The sequence below is a fragment of the Sphaeramia orbicularis genome, chromosome 15 (genome assembly GCF_902148855.1).
Source record: "Sphaeramia orbicularis chromosome 15, fSphaOr1.1, whole genome shotgun sequence".
Classification (NCBI taxonomy): Eukaryota; Metazoa; Chordata; class Actinopteri; order Kurtiformes; family Apogonidae; genus Sphaeramia; species Sphaeramia orbicularis.
The window spans coordinates 28,152,266-28,171,692 of NC_043971.1; the positions used below are offsets into that span (position 1 = coordinate 28,152,266).

Sequence of the window (19,427 nt, forward strand, 5' to 3'; positions counted from 1 at the left end):
TCACCCCTAAGCCATTTCTGGCACATACCCAGCTACTATTTTGCACCAATCTGGTTTGCTGGTGTTGAGAGATTGATTCCGCTCGTCTCCCACTTTCGGACGGTAGACAGTGACATCGCTGGCTGGGGCCTCTGCACTCACAGCTGTCTCGTACATAGTTTGTACACAAGCTGTGTCCTATTACATCCGCACTGTCCCTGCTACTGCCAAATGAGCATTTCTGAAAAACTTTGTGTGTGAATCAATTTTTAGTGTGTGTATATGTGCTCCTGTGTATGTATGTCCACCTGTTCTGTCCATCATGGAGGGGACAGCTGCAGAGTCAGTTTGGCGTCAGGCTGCTAGTGAGCGACATCCATCACAGACGCTACCCAGCTGGTCCACACATGCACAGAGGCAAACACATTCACATCTATCACCATCTGTGGAAAGTGTCTACTGTAAATAATATACACATGCACTGCACACACTGACACACTAAATCTAATATTTTCCATAGCGTCTTTTTGCTACTGTGCCAGTTTGTTACTAAATCTGTTTGAAATGAAGACTATCTCATTAGTTTGGATGTAATTCTTGAGCTCACTTAATTTAAATGGTGTAACCTGACTGACTGTCTAGACGTTTTGGAGGTGGGACTTCCTGCTAGAATAAAGTGATGGAAAGGAACTTTTCCAGCCATTTGACGGACAAATAGTCCAATCTTGGTGAAGTGGAGGTTGTTTCATGAGACAAGGTGTCAGAGTGTTAACAGCCCACTGTGGATTTACCTGATTTACTAGAGGGTTAAATAAGTCTGTGTATGGGTGTGCATGTGTTTTTAAGAACAGCTCCACCTATACACCTCAATACTGTGTAATTACTCTCCCCTCTCTGCACCCACCACCCCGAAACCCCAGTTCACTCTTATTTTAAGCAGTCATATGCTTTTGCATTTCATCAACTTCTTACACTTTTCAAACTTTTACTGTGCCCTCTCTCTAGTAATTCTACCTTCCTCTCATTTTTTTGCACTCTGTCAACACTTTTTACCCACTTTTTATCTTAAATTATAAATAAGTCTCCTTTTCATTTGTTTTATTTTTCATACTCATAGCCTTTTTTTCCCAGCCAGATTCCCTTTTCAGATCTGTGGCTCAGACTTGTTTTTCATGCAAACACTACCACACAAATTTGTTTTTGCAAGAAATCAAATGTACAAAACAGCTGATTTCCTTCATGTTGGTTTGCCAGTTAATAGTTGTGCTGTTTTATTGCCACATTCTGCACTTTATTTGTCTACATTTCTTTTTATGTTGCTCCTCTGTAGGTTTCTGTCCTTGGTCGGTGGTAGTGCAGACCAGATTGGGACCCCAAGGCTGGTAGAGTGTGTGCAGAACATGGTTAAGAAGAGCAGTATAGAGGAGCTGGCTAGAACCATGGACACCACCAATGAGACCCTTAAGCTCATCATAGATGGGCTCACACAGCCCCCAGGCTTCGACATACGTCAAAGTAAGACTTACACAATTACACTGATTTATTGACATTTATTTATTTTTAATATAGCAAAAAACATGACAGTAAACTTGAGAACAAAAATAATTTGTTCTCAAAAGAATGAACAAGGGATATAGTTTTTTAAATAATGGATGAATGCATGCGACTTCATGTTGCTCATAGAAGCTGCATTTTCAGATTCAAGTAAAATACTCGGTTCAACACATATCAACCATATCACCTAACCTCAACAGAGCAGAACTATTGTTAAACGTCTGGATTAAACAGCCCTTTTCTGTCTATATTGTATTAGTTTATCTTCATATATTATTTCTTTAACTAAGTCCAAGGTATTATTGTTTTGAATGATTTAACATTTCATTCACTGCATATACAGAATTTCAACAATGTAATTGTAGTAACTACTCAAAGCCTCATCTTCCTTTCATAGTATCTTTTATAGATCCCCAATGACTGAAGATGAATATGTATTTGTGACCAGTTTGCTTCTTACAGTTTGCTTGTGTGTTTAGTCTAATAGGCCTGTCTTTGGGTCTGTAACATGGTAGGATCTGACAGTGCTGTGGCTTCCTCTCTTATAGCCCAACAACACAAGCAGTATGTTGCTTAGACTTTCCAACAGTGTGTGATGGGTCCAGCTGACTGTGCTGTTGGACAGAACTCCAACTTCTGTTTTCCACTAATATTTAATATTCTTAAGACACAGTTGATGCACTGTTTTCTGCAACACGGTTTGTCACATTGTGCGTTTTCTGCATTAAAAATTAGAAATAAGGGAGAAAAAACCGTCCAAATGGAACTTACCAGTTGGTTTCTCATTTCCAACCTAGGCCCTTATACAAGAAATGATTCCCCTGTTATGTCTTGTTATCAAGGTCTCCTTTTTCCAGTGAGGAAGGTAGAGGTCTAACTTGGATACCCAGTTAGGACTGGCTTACTCTTCTTATAATTAAGCAAAGCAGCTTCAAGGTTCATTCCCAGGTTGGCCTTATTCAGTTGCAGCACACCACGCTTGGCCTGCTAGCCAGCGCTCAGCTGAGTAAACAGATGGGCTGAGGCTACCACATGAAATCAGTGCTGTGGGGAGGATAATTGGACCAGACTATTTCCTGGGGCACGAGCCTTCCTTGTTTGTGTTAATGCTCCAGAAAGGAAAAGGATATCTCATGAACAGGCTGAATGGAAAGTGGGGAGGAATAGAATGCAGAAAAATGTGGAAGTATGCAGACACAAGTATTGGATTACTGTTTGAAATGTAATATCTGTTTGTCATTTCTGCCCTTCCTTTTTCTTTCTCACATCCCTTCTTCCCATTTCTCCCCCTAAACATCACCAGATTTTGGCCAAGCGGACTTTAAGCAGGGCATTGTGTCGATGAGTGATCTGCGTGTGGGTGATGTACTGACTGGCCGGGTGGACAACACTGCTCTCTTTGGGGCTTTTGTGGATATTGGTGTTGGCCGCGCAGGTCTGATACACAAAAGTAGCATCACACTGGACAAGTTGCCTCCTACCCAGCGGCGCCGCAGCCTAGTGCTAGGACCTGGTGAGCGAGTGGAAGTGCGGGTTCTAAATGTGGATGCACAGAGGGGGCGGATTGGCCTTGACCTTATCAGAGTCCTGCATTAGTGTCAGCTACCTCAACAATCACTTCAGCTGGAGTATATTTAATCTTATACATCGTTTGAGCTACTTTTGCAATGTATGTAATATAAAATAATAAATATGTTGCGTCATTGTAATAAAGCAGCTCAAACCGATTAAAAGTGTACTCTGAATGCTTTGCCCTGTTGATTTAGATTTTTATACAGAAATTAACAAAGAAAATTTGCAAAGAAAGTGTCAGGATGAGAATGCAAAATTTCGAGAGATTGAAAGTTAAAAGAAGACAAGAGTTAGAGAATAAGTTTTTCCTCAAGACAGAAGGAGAAGGTGAATAACTGAATGAGTTGGCTGGAGGGGGATGGGCACAGACAGAAAAGACAAGCAGCCAGTGTCTCCCAGACTGCAGTGAAGCCTTAAGGCTTTTTAGGCATGGTCCCAGACACAATTATCCCTGGACACACATATACAAACACACATTCATCAACTGCTTCAAAATTAATCCCAGACTCCCCATCCACATTATCTAATTTGTTTGTTTTTATGAAACTGGAATAAATAAAAAAAAAATACATAAAATATGGCAGAGAGAAAGCCTGAGGTCCCCTTTGCAAAACCCTACACTGAATGCAGAATACCTAATCATTCTTAGTGCTGTAGCTTCTCAATCTCCCCTTGGGGAAACAAATGGAATATATTCTAGACACACAAACACAAAGAGATGTTCAATCAGGATTAATCAGAAATGGCAGTTTGCTTGTGATGATCTAAGGAAATAACACACAGACTGTGCTTTCATACTGTATTTCCTTGTCTTTCTTTCCATTTTCCAATCAAGGTGCCCTATTTTATTTGACATTAATCACTTTTGGCTTTTTGTTGTGTTTTGCTTTCTTTGATCTCCTATTCTGTTTCTTTGTACAGTCTTCTGTTTTAATGTTTCCAGTGTTATTGTACACACAGTTTCCCCCTCCATCATTACTGTTTTCAGGCTTGTACCCTACATTTAATTTTCCTCCCTCTACTAAACGTGAGCACACAGATAGCACAGGCAATCTGGCAGCCAGCTACTGCTACCCCTTGGAATTTTTTTCAAACACTGACCAGTAATGAGCCTTTGATAAAAAACAGAACAACTGCAGGAGTGTCTTTTTTTTTCTCTGTTGTCCTCTTTAGTGTGTTGCTTAGCTGTTGTGTTGTGGATAGAGCTCAGGTGTGCTGTGGAATTCTGGTAAAATGTGAAGAAAATTGATGGCAGGCAAACTATTATATGAATGTCATTCTTTGTCATGAAACCTTTTCACAGAGCTGTTATTTCTCAAGTCGTAGACCATTTAAAGTTGAAGTAACTAGTATAAAAGTAACAAAAGTGGTCGTGCAGAGTTCACTTTCTCATCTTTTGTTCATGATTCATCCATGGTGACAACAAAGGTGTCAAAAGTCAGTGTGTGTGTGTGTGTGTGTGGGGGGGGGGGGGGGGGGGGGGGTCTTTCTTTCCTCCAAACTGTGTTCAGGAGGATGGTTGGAGGAGGCAAGGAGCTGCAAGTGAAAGGGAATGAAGCAACTGGGTGCTCTGACAAAATGAGAGAACAGACTTGACAGGACAGTGACCTGGATGGAGCTCTGGAAGGCTGAGTCTTGTACAGGCAGTATATAGTGTGCTGTCCAAACTCATCAAATCTACACACGGGACGTGGCACAGTTCCACAGCTTTCCCATTGTGCTCCATCTGAAGGTACCCTGGAACACATCCTCAGCTCCTGTGCCAAGGCAGTTAGAGGGATACGGTACAGATGGATCTGCAGTCAAGTCCTGAGACGATCTCTGAAGCCATCAGCAGCACAGGGAACTGAGTGGGGAAAGCACTGCCAACCCTTCCTGGGAGCCATCACTTTGTCATAGCTGGAAAGCAGCAGAAAACCATCTGCAGGTATCTTGACCTCAGTAAGGGGCTGGCAGCTCCTTGGATCTAGAACACAAGCTGAAGTTCCCCTTCCCCTTCACAACCACCACCCGGGGACGAGACCTCATCCTGTATCGGAGTCCACCAAGTAAGTTGGGCTGTTGGAACTGACGGTCCCATGGGAAGATTGTGTGGAAGACATTCACTGAGAGGAGGTTCTCCAAGATGTTTTCTTGTGGAGATGGCTATAGGGGGATTTGGGGGCTGTTTTCTGGTCAGAATTTAACAGTAGATTATATATCTTCTGGAAGAGGAAGAGGAGAGTCATCCACAGTACCACTGACACCTGCAGAGAGCCTCAAGATAACTGTGGCTCAAGAAAGAGCATCATGGAGTAAGATTAGCCAGTGTCCTTGGACATAAGCTGGGACCATCTCTACTGGGTCACTTAGACGGGATGTATAATGTTGAAAGACTGAAAATACTCAATAAGTCCAGGAATGTTCCTGAAGATGTGTCCAGAGGAACCATCAGATATGCTATATGCGAGAACTCAGTTAACAGGCATTCTTTTGTAGGCCTTAATGAATACTGAATCCAGAAAACTGCCCAATACAATCAACTTTATCCATTCAAACCATTTATAGACACATGTAGAGCTGGAGAATTTTAATATTGGATAACTTGTGTTTTGGACACTATAACCACTTCAACATTGATTTTATTTATTTATTTTTTTTTATGAGTCCATTTCGTTTTCATTTCAACATACTTACTATTGCAGTAATAAAATTTACTTTGCACTTGTGTTAATGTGTGCATGTGTGAGAATTTACAGAATAACAATACAGCAGATTTATTATCTTAGATTACTAATAGATTTTAAGAACCAAGTCACTTTTTTTCACTCGTTTCATAAAAGACAAACATTGCGAGATAAAGAAGGATGAAAAAACAAGCCTCTTTCTCATATTTTTGTTTTTCACTACGGCCTTAAAATTCCACAGAGGCAAAGAGCAAGAAGCGCTTTGGCTTTTGACATCACTGGTGAAAAATCAGAATAATTCCTGGTCAGGAGGGTAGGGGGAGAGGGATGAATGAAACAGGAATGAAAGGCTTTCTCCGGTTTCACTCCCCGTGACCTCATCAGTGTGATCAGGGTTTTATGAGCTTCCCTCTCGACGCCCACACACCACCTCACACGTGCCAGGACACACACTCACACACTCACACACATACAACACACTCTTCAGGCTGTATATTTCATTCACGGCTCAGACGCACACATCGAACGTATGTTTTGTCTCCTTGTCTGTTCTTTTTCTCACACTCTCTTGTCAACCTTTCACATACTTCATCAAACACCCGCACACTCCACAAAGCCAGCACTCTCTTAAAGCCACTGACAGTGAGAGGAATAATATACTTCCCAACTTTATTACCAAACACATTAGCCTCAACAGGGAGACAATTAGGTTCATGTGAAGGAATATAACCTATTAACTTATATGAGAGGCATGGCATTTACATATCTCATGACATTTACATATCTCTCAGCATAATCTGTAAGCATGCAAGGAGGCAAACACACCTTACAAACCACAGGTCTTCCTCAGGGAAGATGATGTAGCTGTTTGCATTTCACCTCAGTCACAAAGCTTATGAAGTTCTTCCCCCACTGAGGATAAATAGTATTCATGAGCAAGCATCTGATTAGTAGCTATGAATTTCCTTTGGGAGAAAAACGCAGCTACTTTTCATCAAGGACACTCAAGAGCATGTCAATGTTTTCCCACATTTCTTCTTGCCTTCCTCTCTGTCATTTCCTGCTCAGTAGACTCTTTGTCAATCATTTTAAAGCTCCAGTGCGTCACCTATAAAATCACACTCAGAGCAGCCTCACACTTATCTCCTCTAAGTGGGTAATGCTGTAAGACTGTGTTTGTTTTAATCAGAATTACGACTCCTTTGAATGTGAAGTGGGAAACGAGGGGTGAAAGGAAGTAGAGGACAGGGTATGTCAAGAGAAAAGTCCCCTTTGCAGTGACTCTTGCCTGGGAAAATATTTTCATAGGTGCATAGGTTTTCACCAGCTGTCCTCTATGCTGACTGGCATACTGACGAAAATTACACTTTGATTATCTTTGTTATTGAATCGCCCTGATCTCCATAGAAACATGTAGGAAAGGAAATAAAAGCACTGTAGTAAAGAAAAGAAAAACCTAAAAAAGATTAGCATAACTTGAGTTTTAATCCACTTTAAATGAACCAACAGCTAAAGGAGACATTAATAGTATTTCTACTTTAAAATATTCAGATATGACCTGAAACTACTATTAAGCAGAAAAAGAGTTGAGAACTTCTACCAAAATCACCAGTGTATTGAAATATATTGTCTTATCTGATGAATTTATGTGACCACTAGAGGGAGTAGTGAGTTACTCTGCTGGTCTCCGATAATGAGGAAAACTAACACCACTGAACCTTTGACCAGATGGATTAGAACCTCTAAGACGATGATGTCTTCTCTTCTGGATACAGCCCTAAATGAAAAGAATGGAGTTTGATGCTGAAATTGCAGCAGTTCTTCTACATGGTGAGTTTGGATAATGAAGCTTATAAAGGTATGAAGTTTTTATGTGATGTTCTGTGTTACCTTTGCCAAGTTCACTGTTTGTTGATCCATGGTTCAGACTAAACTGTGACAGCTCTGACTTTGTTTGGGTGATTCCAAACAGATCTTTAGTACAGCTATTGATAGCACAAACCATACAGAAAACAGGTGATTTGTAGTTTTACTGTGGCTGTTTTCTGTCTAAAAACAAGACTAAGCTAACAGAGCTATAATGTAAACTATCAGTTGGCATCACGTACAGATTATGAGGTATTATTTCAAGCCAAGTCAAAATAAATGAGTTTGTGTTAGAAGATAAAACTTAATGATACCATAGCATGTGTAAACGATGTGCTTTATACTTTATTCAGTGAGTGATACAGTCTGTGGATACATAGCATTGATTCATTGGTCATTAGCCGTAGGTGTGTTCTGGTACACACTTCAGAGTGTGGAATATTAATACTACATATTAAGAGTATGTTGCTGCACTATGAAACAAATTCAACACATTTTCCCTAACTTCTATTGATACCTATTACCATTTATTCCATCCTTGGTCATTAGTTTTCTTGTAGGCTACATTGCATATTAGTTTTCTGACCAGAGTCCAAATTTAGAGGCCTCTTATTGAATGTATTTAGTACTTGAGGACCAGTATAATAAGTCATGACTTACTGTTTTACAGCTACATTATTCAACATTTGACATTAAGAACATATATTTGCTTTTACGGTTATGGTGTATTTACACAAAGGGCAGACTTCAAACAGAATATATTCACTATTAAAGTCCACCATTTATGTCAAATTCCTGCTTGCACTTCTGCACACACACATTATACTGAAAACCAAGTTTAATGCTGAGCTATATCTCTGTATACATGGCTCCCTCCAGAGCAGCATGGTAAGATCCGTTCAGAGACAACACGACCTCTTCCTGTTCCCAGGTCACGACCACAGTTGGTGGCTGAAAGTGATTGACAGCTGAATGTTTGGGTTATGCTCCAGACTCTGGGGATTTACCATTGACATGGCCTCTATACACCCTGAACGCAGAAAAGTGGAAAAATCTCTCACACAGACTTACATTGTTGAAGCATACACGTGCATATAAACATTTTCAGATCTAGTGTCAAGGCATACATCACCGTCCTCCTTCAGATATACATATACAGAGGTTGTATGAGCATATCTGATAGACATATCTCATGTTCATCCCACAGGGAACCCAGTCTGAGACCAGAGAAAGCTTGTGTCAGGAAGGGAAGGAAGTGGGACCATAGGGGGGATTCATTTACACTCAAACAACTGAGCTATGAGGCAATTTTGTGTAGATTTTTCAGACTTATTCACTTCTATCTTTATGTATACACATATATGGTAAATATAAAACACTATATAAAATAATAATGAAAAATATTTTTAACCAAACCTATTATCTTGTATTTATATCCAGTTTTTCCTCACCAAAACACATTTTAGTTTGCAATATTTAGTAACAGTAAGTAGTGAGGTTCCCCTCACCTCACTCTCCCATACAGTGGCCACTAAAAATGCAAAACATCATTACCAGAGTCAGTGTTTGTTTTGTCAGTTTTTTCTTCTTTGTAGAGGATAACTACATGTTAATCTTAACACTTGATGTCATCTGCCACAAAATGGGTATTAAAGAGCTACTGTGGATATGTATATATATATATTGTTAGGTCACTAAATTGGGGATGATTTGCCAGGTTGCATTCATCTAACAAATGTATAAGATAATATACAGCTGTCGTACTAATGATAAAGCTGCCTATATAATGTCACAACCACTAGTGCTTTAGACTAGTCGTACTGTGAATGTTAGCACAGCTGCTAGTGTATGAAATATAAAGTAACATCTTTAGCTTCAACAGCCCCCTCAGGGCAAAGATAGGGTTTACTAGGTGTAGCAGTTGTTTGTTTAGCTGTGTTTTTCAGCAAGCCATTAATACTGGAGCCTAATAGTGCTGTCGGTAGCATTAACACACATGGGAGCAATTTCCTTGACACAGATTACTTATGGATTTAGGCTACCAAAGTAGTGCTTCCTGAACATGGATTTAACCCCTAGTTAAAATCTTAAGGGTGTGGTGTGCTTTTTAGGAAACACAGATAATAAACCCTATGGGGGAGATTTGGCAAATTACCTGTAGCTGTATAATCTACAAAGAGGAAAGGATTGATGGATAAGGGCAGGTGAGGTGGGTGTATCTGACTGATACTTCCTCAGATAATGGCATGTCTTGGTCTTACATATGCTGTTTTATTCAATCTGTAAAGATTGTGTTGTTACTCCATAACCTGGTCTAGCTACAAAAAATTCTCTTTGGGATGGTAGCTGACAAGATTTTCTTCTGGGCCATTTCTGTTTTCAGAATGTATCATTGATTTTTCAGTTTCACCCACCCAGGCAGCGTGAAATGAACTGTTTACATCTCATTTAGAGTTTGTCAGCTGTGATATCATTCCCTCTGCTCTGTGGTGTGACAGAAACAGTCCCTTGCTTGTCGAACTGTAAGCCTTTTAGACACAGCGCACCCACAGAGCAGATACTTGTTAGATATACAGCGATATTTGGTGAGTGCATAGCAGCTGGTTTTCGTAGGACACTTTGTAAACCCCCACTGATATCTCTGGCAAAGAAGAATTCAACACAGTGGGCTACACACACAAAACTATGGGTACGGGAGGAGTGCATTTTTGTATCTTGGACACACTACCATCAGCACAGTGCTGTGTGTTTTTAAGAGATGGCATGTTGTTAGTATGAAAATCCACTAAGCTTTTGCAGAGAGTTGAATTAAATCCTATTGGTAGATTTCATTGATAGACAGATGGGGAAACATTGTTTTTTGGTGCTGTGATAGAGACTTCTTCTGGGTAGTCTGTGCCAGTGTAGAAAATACAGATGTAACAGCATGACAGTTTATATTAAAACAGTACAGTACAGGATTGGAACTACAGAACACAATGGTATATGGCAGTAGTTCATAACCTTTTTTGGCTCGTGACCCCATTTTAACATCACAAATTTCTGGCAACCTCAGACATTCAAAACTGAGAATTTTTGATCATGTAATAGTTTTCTATACTATCAGAATCAGAAGCTCTTTATTGTCATTTGACAGTATAAAGTACATCAAACGAAATTGGGTTCGATGATTAGGGACATCGGGCCGCTGCTCCTAGTACAGAGTACAACGAGAGCGCTGCCACAAAACCCTTTCTTCGAAAATTGCAGTGAAGAACAGAAGATAATGCAAAGCACAAATATGAAGACATCATACAGATTACACACAGTACACGTGGACACATGCTGGAATTTTTTCATGGATTTGAAGGGAATCGGGGGACAGTGTGAATAATTAGACCGAGTGCAGACGTCAAGTGGGGGGTTGGGGGGGGATGGGGGAATGGGAGATGCATGAGCTGTGTAGGAATTCTGGAATGTGTGTGCGAAGATAAGACACACCAGTGGGTTCGCTCTGTCCAACCTTCAGTCTTATCAGTCCTTATCAGTTCAGCCACTGTTGTCTTGACTATGTTGCAAATAAACATTTTAGATGACATTTAGGCTATATAATGTATATAATGCACCTTTTTGGTGTCTGCTTCTCAGTTTCTCTTGGAGATGTCGTAGTGGGGTCCGGCAGGTGAAGAAATCTTTCTATTCTCTCAGGTATTATATCCTGCATTTCATTTGAATTTGAAAAGCGCATGGTGGTTTAATTATAATTAAATATATATATATATATATATATATATATATACAGGGTGGGGAAGCAAAATTTACAATATTTTGAGGCAGGGGTTGAAAGACAGCGTATGACCAATTAGTTTATTGAAAGTCATGAGAATTTATTTGCCCCAAGAAAATTTACATAATAGAAAATGTTTTTATTCTATGTGTCCTCCTTCTTTCTCAATAACTGCCTTCACACGCTTCCTGAAACTTGCGCAAGTGTTCCTCAAATACTCGGGTGACAACTTCTCCCATTCTTCTTTAATAGTATCTTCTAGACTTTCTCGTAATAGTTTTGCTCATAGTCATTCTCTTCTTTACATTATAAACAGTCTTTATGGACACTCCAACTATTTTTGAAATCTCCTTTGGTGTGACGAGTGCATTCAGCAAATCACACACTCTTTGACGTTTGCTTTCCTGATTACTCATATGGGCAAAAGTTTCTGAAAAGGTATGGATAATAGTGTTAGGTATGATTATGACATCAATATATGTTTGGTTTCAAAACAATTGACATAGTGCCTGCTGAGAAAAAACAACTAAATGTTCATTGTAAATTTTGCTTCCCCACCCTATATATATATTTATTTATATATATATATATATATATATGTATATATATATATATATATATATATATATATATATATATATATACACATACATATATATATATATATATATATATATATATATATATATATATATATATATTTATATATATATATATATATTTGTTTTTTTTGTTTTTTTTTAATCATTAAAAAATATTTTCTATTAGTATTTTATTTTTTTAAATCAATTACTAGAAATTCCAGGTAACCCCATTTGAATTCAAGGCGACCCCAAGGTTGAAAAACACTGGCATATTGTATTTAAAAAGAAAAATAAAAAATGCGAAAAGGTTAAGGCGTTATTATCCCTGTTGGAGAATTTGGTCTGCATGTTACCCATCCTAATACACATGACACTATGCATTATCACTTAGCATTAGCTCATAGCACACATAAAGAGCAGTGAACTGCCATTGAAGGTGCTTTGGGACCAACTCAAGGTCTTCATCAGTAACATAGTCAGGGCCAATGACAGGAAAATTAACCTATATGTACATATGTTTAATGGTGGGGAATCCGAAGCACCTAAAGGAACACAGAGAGAACAAGTAAACTCAACCACTACGCCACTGTAACATCACATATTTAACAACCGTTATGCAATTCAACATGATAACTGTAATACCTCCTGTATGACATCCACTGTAGTTTTTTTTAGACAACATTCTCACCTCTTGCACAGCTCTATTAAAAAAAAAAAATCCTTAAGTGATGTAGCAGCATATGGTTAACATGACAACATACATTTAATCCCTGGTTATTTTGTTAAATGGAAATGCTCACATCTTTGAACTGTAGTTACTTCATACTGTGGTATAACTTGACCACAGTGTACTTACACATCCCTAGTACAGAGACATATTGCTGTGTGGTTTCCTGGTGATGCTCCTTGCTGTGGACTCAAAATACACCTCAGGAATCTTTTTGCAAAAACCCTCTAAAGGTGACCTGGCAACCTGGTAATAAGATGTGACAAGTACTGCATTGTGAGAAATATGGAATAATGATGTTACTACCGATTATAATTTGACATTTTGGTTTAAAACGGGTGCTTTGGTTACTTGGAATACAGAAGTACATTATACAAATACTGTGTTCTGCTTGTGTTCATTAATGCCACAGTGACAGGTTTTTCCAAAAGGTGCCACACTGCTATTTTCAAGTGGATAAACCAACCACCCAGCAGACAAAAAATGAGAGAAGGCTCAGAAAAAAAATCACAAAGTGTTTGTTTATCTACAGTATTTTCCCTGAGGTTATTTCCAGTTGCTTTTGTGTTTTTTTCTGCCAGTTTGGTTCCTGTGTAATGGGGGAGAAACACTGAACAATTTATTTTCCACCAGAGGAAAAATAGCATTGGTGAATGGACACAGAGAAGAAAACTATGCAGATGGGTCTTCTTTTAAGCCATTTTTCACAGTAAATATTGAAATGTATACCATGGAGCTCACTGAGGAGGAGTGAGATGAGAGCATTTTCAGAGGCCTGGCTCAGATTCCTCTCAGTAAACAAAATCAGTAGCCCTCTATCTTCTTGAGCAGCTCTTCACCCCCTGCAGCGATTTCCAAATCGGCATGCCCTAGAATAAAATACAGTGGTAAATACTGTCAGACCAGTCGGTTTGTGTGATGTTCACAATATTCCAAAGTTTCACTGGTCCTGTCTTTTCCAAATGTAGGGTCACTTGGGTGGCTGTTTTTATCGGGTTAATTGAGTGTTTTCTGGAAGAATTTATAAATAGTGACACGTATGAGGATAGGTAAAGGATGTAAGAAGACAAAAAAAAACAAACATAAAAGACACCACAAGATGAAAATTATACAGAAGTAAGAGATGCAAAAAGTTAAGGAAAAAACTAAATGCTAAAAATTGTAACAAGGTGAAATTATATTAAAATGCAGCAAGATGAAAATGATTAAGATGTGGCAAGAAAAAAGGAGACTTTCAGATGCAATGTTTTGATAGTGTAAATATAACATGACAATTCATGATATGTTTTTGTAAATTAAAGACATTTTTTTTTTTTTTTTAAGTTTCAAAGTGTAAAAGCCTTAGAAACCCTGATTCAGTGTGTAAATATAGAGGGATTTAGGAAGCTCTAATTGCTGATACTGAAAATAATATTCATATTTCAGATTTTTTTGTGAATAATCACACAAAAAGGAGTTGCGTGTATTTATTACCTTAGGATGAGCCTTTATACAGTATATTTACAGATCTAATGGGTCGCTGATGATCATGTTGTAGCACCATGTCTAACTGCAGTGGTTCAGACTGGACCTCATCTTTTTATCTTTTTAGTTTGTTATAGTGAGCAGTATCAGTGGTGCATAAGATAAGACTCTATTTATCCCACCATGGGGAAATTTCAGTTAACAGCAGCAGCATATAACAAGCAAGTGCAGAGAAAAAGACAGACAGAAAAATAAAAAACATAAATGAGTGAAAATGTAAAGAGAAAAATATGAAATTGGGTATTTATAAAAAAAAATAAAGAATTAGAATGAAAAATTACTATCACCTACTATATTTGTGACTTAATATTCCCTTAAAGCTGCAGGTGTCTGACACAATCTGGTCATTGATCAGTGATTACAGCTGTCACATATTTAATCCCATCCTATCTGTATGAAAACACATTTGTATTGGCCAGAAAGTCTGTCAGGGAGTAGATGTGCTACAGCCTGGAAACACAGAAAAGGATTAGAATGCAGCAGTCTCATTATCTTTCAGAAAACTTTAATCACAACATGGTTAGGGGTAATTTTTGCTGTTTGACACTGAGAAACTATCAAGCAATATAGCTTGAACTAGAAAATCCAGAACTGAAGAGAAAACATCCAGGTTACTTCTGTAAGTGAGCATGTGTGTTAGGATGGGAGGTATTGGATTATTTATTTACTATCTGCATCTTCATTATTATATGTGCATGCACATCTTTAGAGTCTTCATGAATCTTTGTGTGCAAGAAAAACTGTATAATTATCATAATAGATACAGTACATTTAGCATTTTTAGTGAGTTGGTTAATTTATTGCCATTAAATGGGCTGTATGTTCTTCTGGTCTCCATGGCACCTTAGACCAGTGTTAGAAAGGGATGAGAACTGCTGAGAAAAAACTTTAGAGTCAAACAAAGTGATTAAATCTAGAAGCACTGTTTTCACAACTGGACATAGCTCTAAATTAAAAGAAGAGTTTGATGTTGAAATCACAGCATTTCTCTTACATGGGTGAGTTTGATTATAAAGCACAAACATATACATAGAAAATGCAAGTGATTTGTGTTGTTACTGTGGCTGTTTTCTGTCTAAGAAGACAGCAAACATGTAAAAACAGGGTAAGCATAATGTGCTCTGAGCGTGTACGACTAAAGTATACTTAGTGATGTGCACTGGAGACAGCTGATGTTCATCCTTGCTTGGACAGATTGTATTCATGCTTATTGCTTATTTATTTTGTTTTCTTCATATTTTCTGACTATTTTTTGACATTACCTACAGTATTTGATGTTTTCTATACTAAGCCAGCAAAAACATGAATCTTGTCTAGGCTACGGAGAATTATAGCCTGATTTTTCAGTTTAGTTCCAAAATAAATCTAGCCATGGAAAATTATGTCAATTCTGCTTTTTGTCTTGTATTCATTGTAGCTCTTGTACAGAATCAGGAAAGGAAAAGAACGCCCCCACCTCACTTACATGTGGATTCTTTCCAGTGAAACCTGAGAAGGTAATTAAACATAATGAAGATCTATGCAGAACCAAATAGCCTGTGAGTGCTAGAGAGATTCAGAAAGAGCCCAAGTCTCAGTCAGAGAGAGAAAGAGGGAGGTGTGGGTTCAGGAACTGCCTTGTTAGAAATTGTGTGTGTCCACCTCACCTGGCTGGGGAAAAACCCAGTGGTGTTGTGTAGTTTCCTGGGAAAACACTTCCTCTCTGTTCCATCTGTTCCACCACACGTCACCCAATCAATCGCAAACATGATACTCTTGCCGTTCTGCCAGCCAGCCAATCATGAGCGCCATGGACGGTCATGTGATACCCCAGAGACAGTTGGCAGCCCATTTGTAATGTACAGTTAACTGTATAATGGTATTTCTACTCCACTGGAAACCGCCAAAGTGTGTGTGTGTGTGTGTGTGTGTGTGTGTATAATCATCCACTTCAGCTTTTTTTTTTTTTTAGCTAGCTGTTGATTGTCTTCGGTAGTTCTTGGGTTTATATTGCATACCTATGTATGTTCTTATTTGCATTTTACATTGCACTACAGGATGTACTGGTTTGTTAGAACGTTAAGTCAGTATTTTGTAGGTTGAAACAGACTTTGCATCTGGCTGCCATCTATGGTCTGTGGCACCCATGACACATCCTCCACGGGACTCATTGGTTGTTATTTGTATGGAAAGATATGTTTATTTATGTAAGTTTTTTGTATTTATATATTGGTTTTCACAAAGAGTAAATTAAACAAAGGCAATTCTTTGTTCTTAATAACAAATAAATGGTGGATCCAAAGTAAAATAAAAACAAAAATGGAAGAAAGTATTGTAATATTTGAATACAAACTGCTTCAAATCATAATATGTAAATAATTGCTGTAATCATAGTGTTGACCCCTCCTACCAGCTCAGTATGTCAGAGCACTATTAAATTTTGCCACACGGTACAACACTGTCTGCAGCAAAATACTATGGTATACTGTATTTCACTGTATTTAAAAAAAAAAAAAAAAATCTTCTTTAATTACATGTACATTAAGATACTGTTTGTCAGTAACAAAGTCTCATGTTGGAACACACTAAACAGTAAGAGACCAGAGACCAACATAGCAATAAAAGAAACTGTAAAACACAGTATAGCATCAGGGAAATGCTTCTGTTGTTAAACCATTGGTTAGTTTATATCCCTGTGTACGTTTATCATTGTATACCTTTACATTCCTTTCCTGAACAATACAGAATATAAAAAGAAAACACAGTCAGGGCTCTGTCTCTGCAGGTACATACACTATAACACAGCTCTAGTAGGTCAGAGGTTGACATGGATTATTATTGTATTAGTCTATTGATTGTTTATAATCATGTCCACCACACATCTCATTAAGAGGGTGTTTTTGTTACACTTAAAACATGATATCTTAGGAATGGTCTGAATGCGTCAAAAGTTTTGGCACAAATATTCAGTTGAAGTGAACTGAAATTATTTTATTGACTTGAAGGTCAATGTAACTGTGACCTCATTTTGATCCATTCTAATGAATCCAACACCTCAAAAACACCTTAGTTCACATGTGGCATAAATGTCAACGGAGACTCAAGGATGAACTGAAAAAACATTTTGATGGCCAAAGGTTAAAGATCAAGGTTACTGTTTCAAAATGTGCATCTCATCTGTAATATCTCAGGAATGTCTTGACTTTTGGACTTTTTTTTCTCATTTGGTACAGTCATTCTACTGGGCTCAAGAATGTAGTGATTATATTTTAGTGGCCAACAGAAAAAGTCGTAGTCACCTCACAAAACACATTTCTTGACATATCTAATAGAAAGTGAGAAAACTGCAAGAACGTTGTGATGTAGGGATAGTTGACATCTGATTGAAGTTATGGTTCTTATTTGATTAATTCCTGCATGTGCCTGTAAACAGAATCTGGATCTGAAGTGAATATCTAAGTGATTATTTGCACTTGGATCACTGTCTGGGTAGACCCAATCTACATATGATTTTTGCCTCTTTCAATACTTTTTCACCCAACTCTTATTGAATGAGGTTAAATGTGCTGAGTTAACGCCTGTTCTGGTGACAAGTATCTCATGCAATGAGAGATGTAGGCCACTGAGCAATTCCACACAAAACCAGATGTTACTTTAATGTCTTTACCACAAACTGCAATTTTCTTGGATTGTGAAATTAACTTTTAAATTGGCAAATATCATTGGTATAAATGGTGACGCAATTCAAGCCGGATCAAAAAATTATTTGTCTCTCGCCATCGACCACTGTTAATATTTTTTCTTAAATTAGTTCCCATGAAGCAGTCCCCAGGGGGCGGGACTTTATACATATACAGCTCCTTATTTGAGGAAGGATGATAACCACATTATTGAATGAATTCAACAGGTTAACAGGTAAAGTCCAATCCCAAAATATGACTAAGAATTCATGTGCTAATGACACATTATCACAGAAGTAAAATGAGATAAAATGATGATGGGCATTTTTATATCTGAAAGGTCAGAGGTCAAACTCACTGGCTATTATTCAGCACAAAACATATCTGTATTTTTAAGAACAAATCTCAAATTTTAGACAGCATTTTTCTGCTGGAAATTATTCAGAGGAAACATACATTTTAACATAGTAGTAACTTGCATTTCACGCAAAAATACACTTTATACCTTTTGATTAATTCCGTTGAACTCTTTGTTTATATTTTTCACTTGCTTCTGACTTTGTCCCATATTTTATTGCTTGTTTCAGTGTACACAAACACTGCTTGGATCACATGTCTTTTAGTCTTTGATTCTATTTAACCAAATGGCCTACATGCTGCCATGTGACTGTTGTTTCACCCACCATTTCCAAAGCAAACAGGCTGTGATTACGGTGGAGGAGTGTGATCAGTTGTTAACGGTTTTGTAATGGTCTCAGTGACAGTTCTCAGGCTGCCAGTGTGGAGAGCTGAGGTGAGTTCTAGAGAGCAGAACCACATCGTTTAAGTATTAAGCCCAGGGTGAAGGAAGGAACGTGGACAACATGTGGATGACAAGAACAGGGCAGAGGAGATCCAGTGACTCCAGTTTTTTTTTCTTTTGTTTTTTATAATTCTTTTAGCCCTAGTCAAACCAACTTATGCTGCAACCAATTCTTCCTATTCTGAAATTAACCTGTAAAGACCCAGTGTTACTTTTCTGGAAGTTCCCAAATGAATGTTTGTCTCTATTTAACCATTCTTAAGTGATTTATCACCAATTATTAGAATATTATCCTCTGTATTTTGCATTTTTCATTGTAAATCATGTGTTTTCCTGGATTTAATTTCCTATACTTAATCTAGATGTTCATGGAAACTCAAGGTAAATTCAAAGGTCATTATATAAAAACAGAAAACTGAAGAAAAAATTACTTTTTCAACAAAGATATGAATAACTAAACATAAAACAAGTGTCTCCATCCACTGTTAATTATCAAACTCCATGGGTTTTACTGGTGAATCAAAGTTGTAGAATATGACGGTGTTTCCACGTTCACTACGGAGGCTCTGAATGTCCAAATGGGTCATATTTGATGACCATGAAAAGATGACAAACTGCATTTTACACCAATTATTTACATGGATTGATAGGATTAGTGGATCAACAGGTATTAAATATTTTAGATCAGTAGATGCTTTTGGTTTTCAGTGATGGTTTGGGTTTTTATT

The 19,427-nt window shown here is 37.9% G+C and overlaps 1 protein-coding gene across 1 annotated transcript in view; it reads left to right on the top strand.

The window, feature by feature from the left end:
* srbd1 (S1 RNA binding domain 1) overlaps window positions 1–3,283 on the top strand; it is a 50,218-nt gene extending 46,935 nt beyond the window's left edge. The window contains 2 exon segments of the mRNA XM_030156090.1: window positions 1,310–1,494; window positions 2,837–3,283. Of these exon segments, the coding sequence (XP_030011950.1) occupies window positions 1,310–1,494; window positions 2,837–3,129 (478 nt within the window). The 3' untranslated portion in view covers window positions 3,130–3,283.
* The last annotated feature ends 16,144 nt before the right edge of the window (window positions 3,284–19,427 follow it).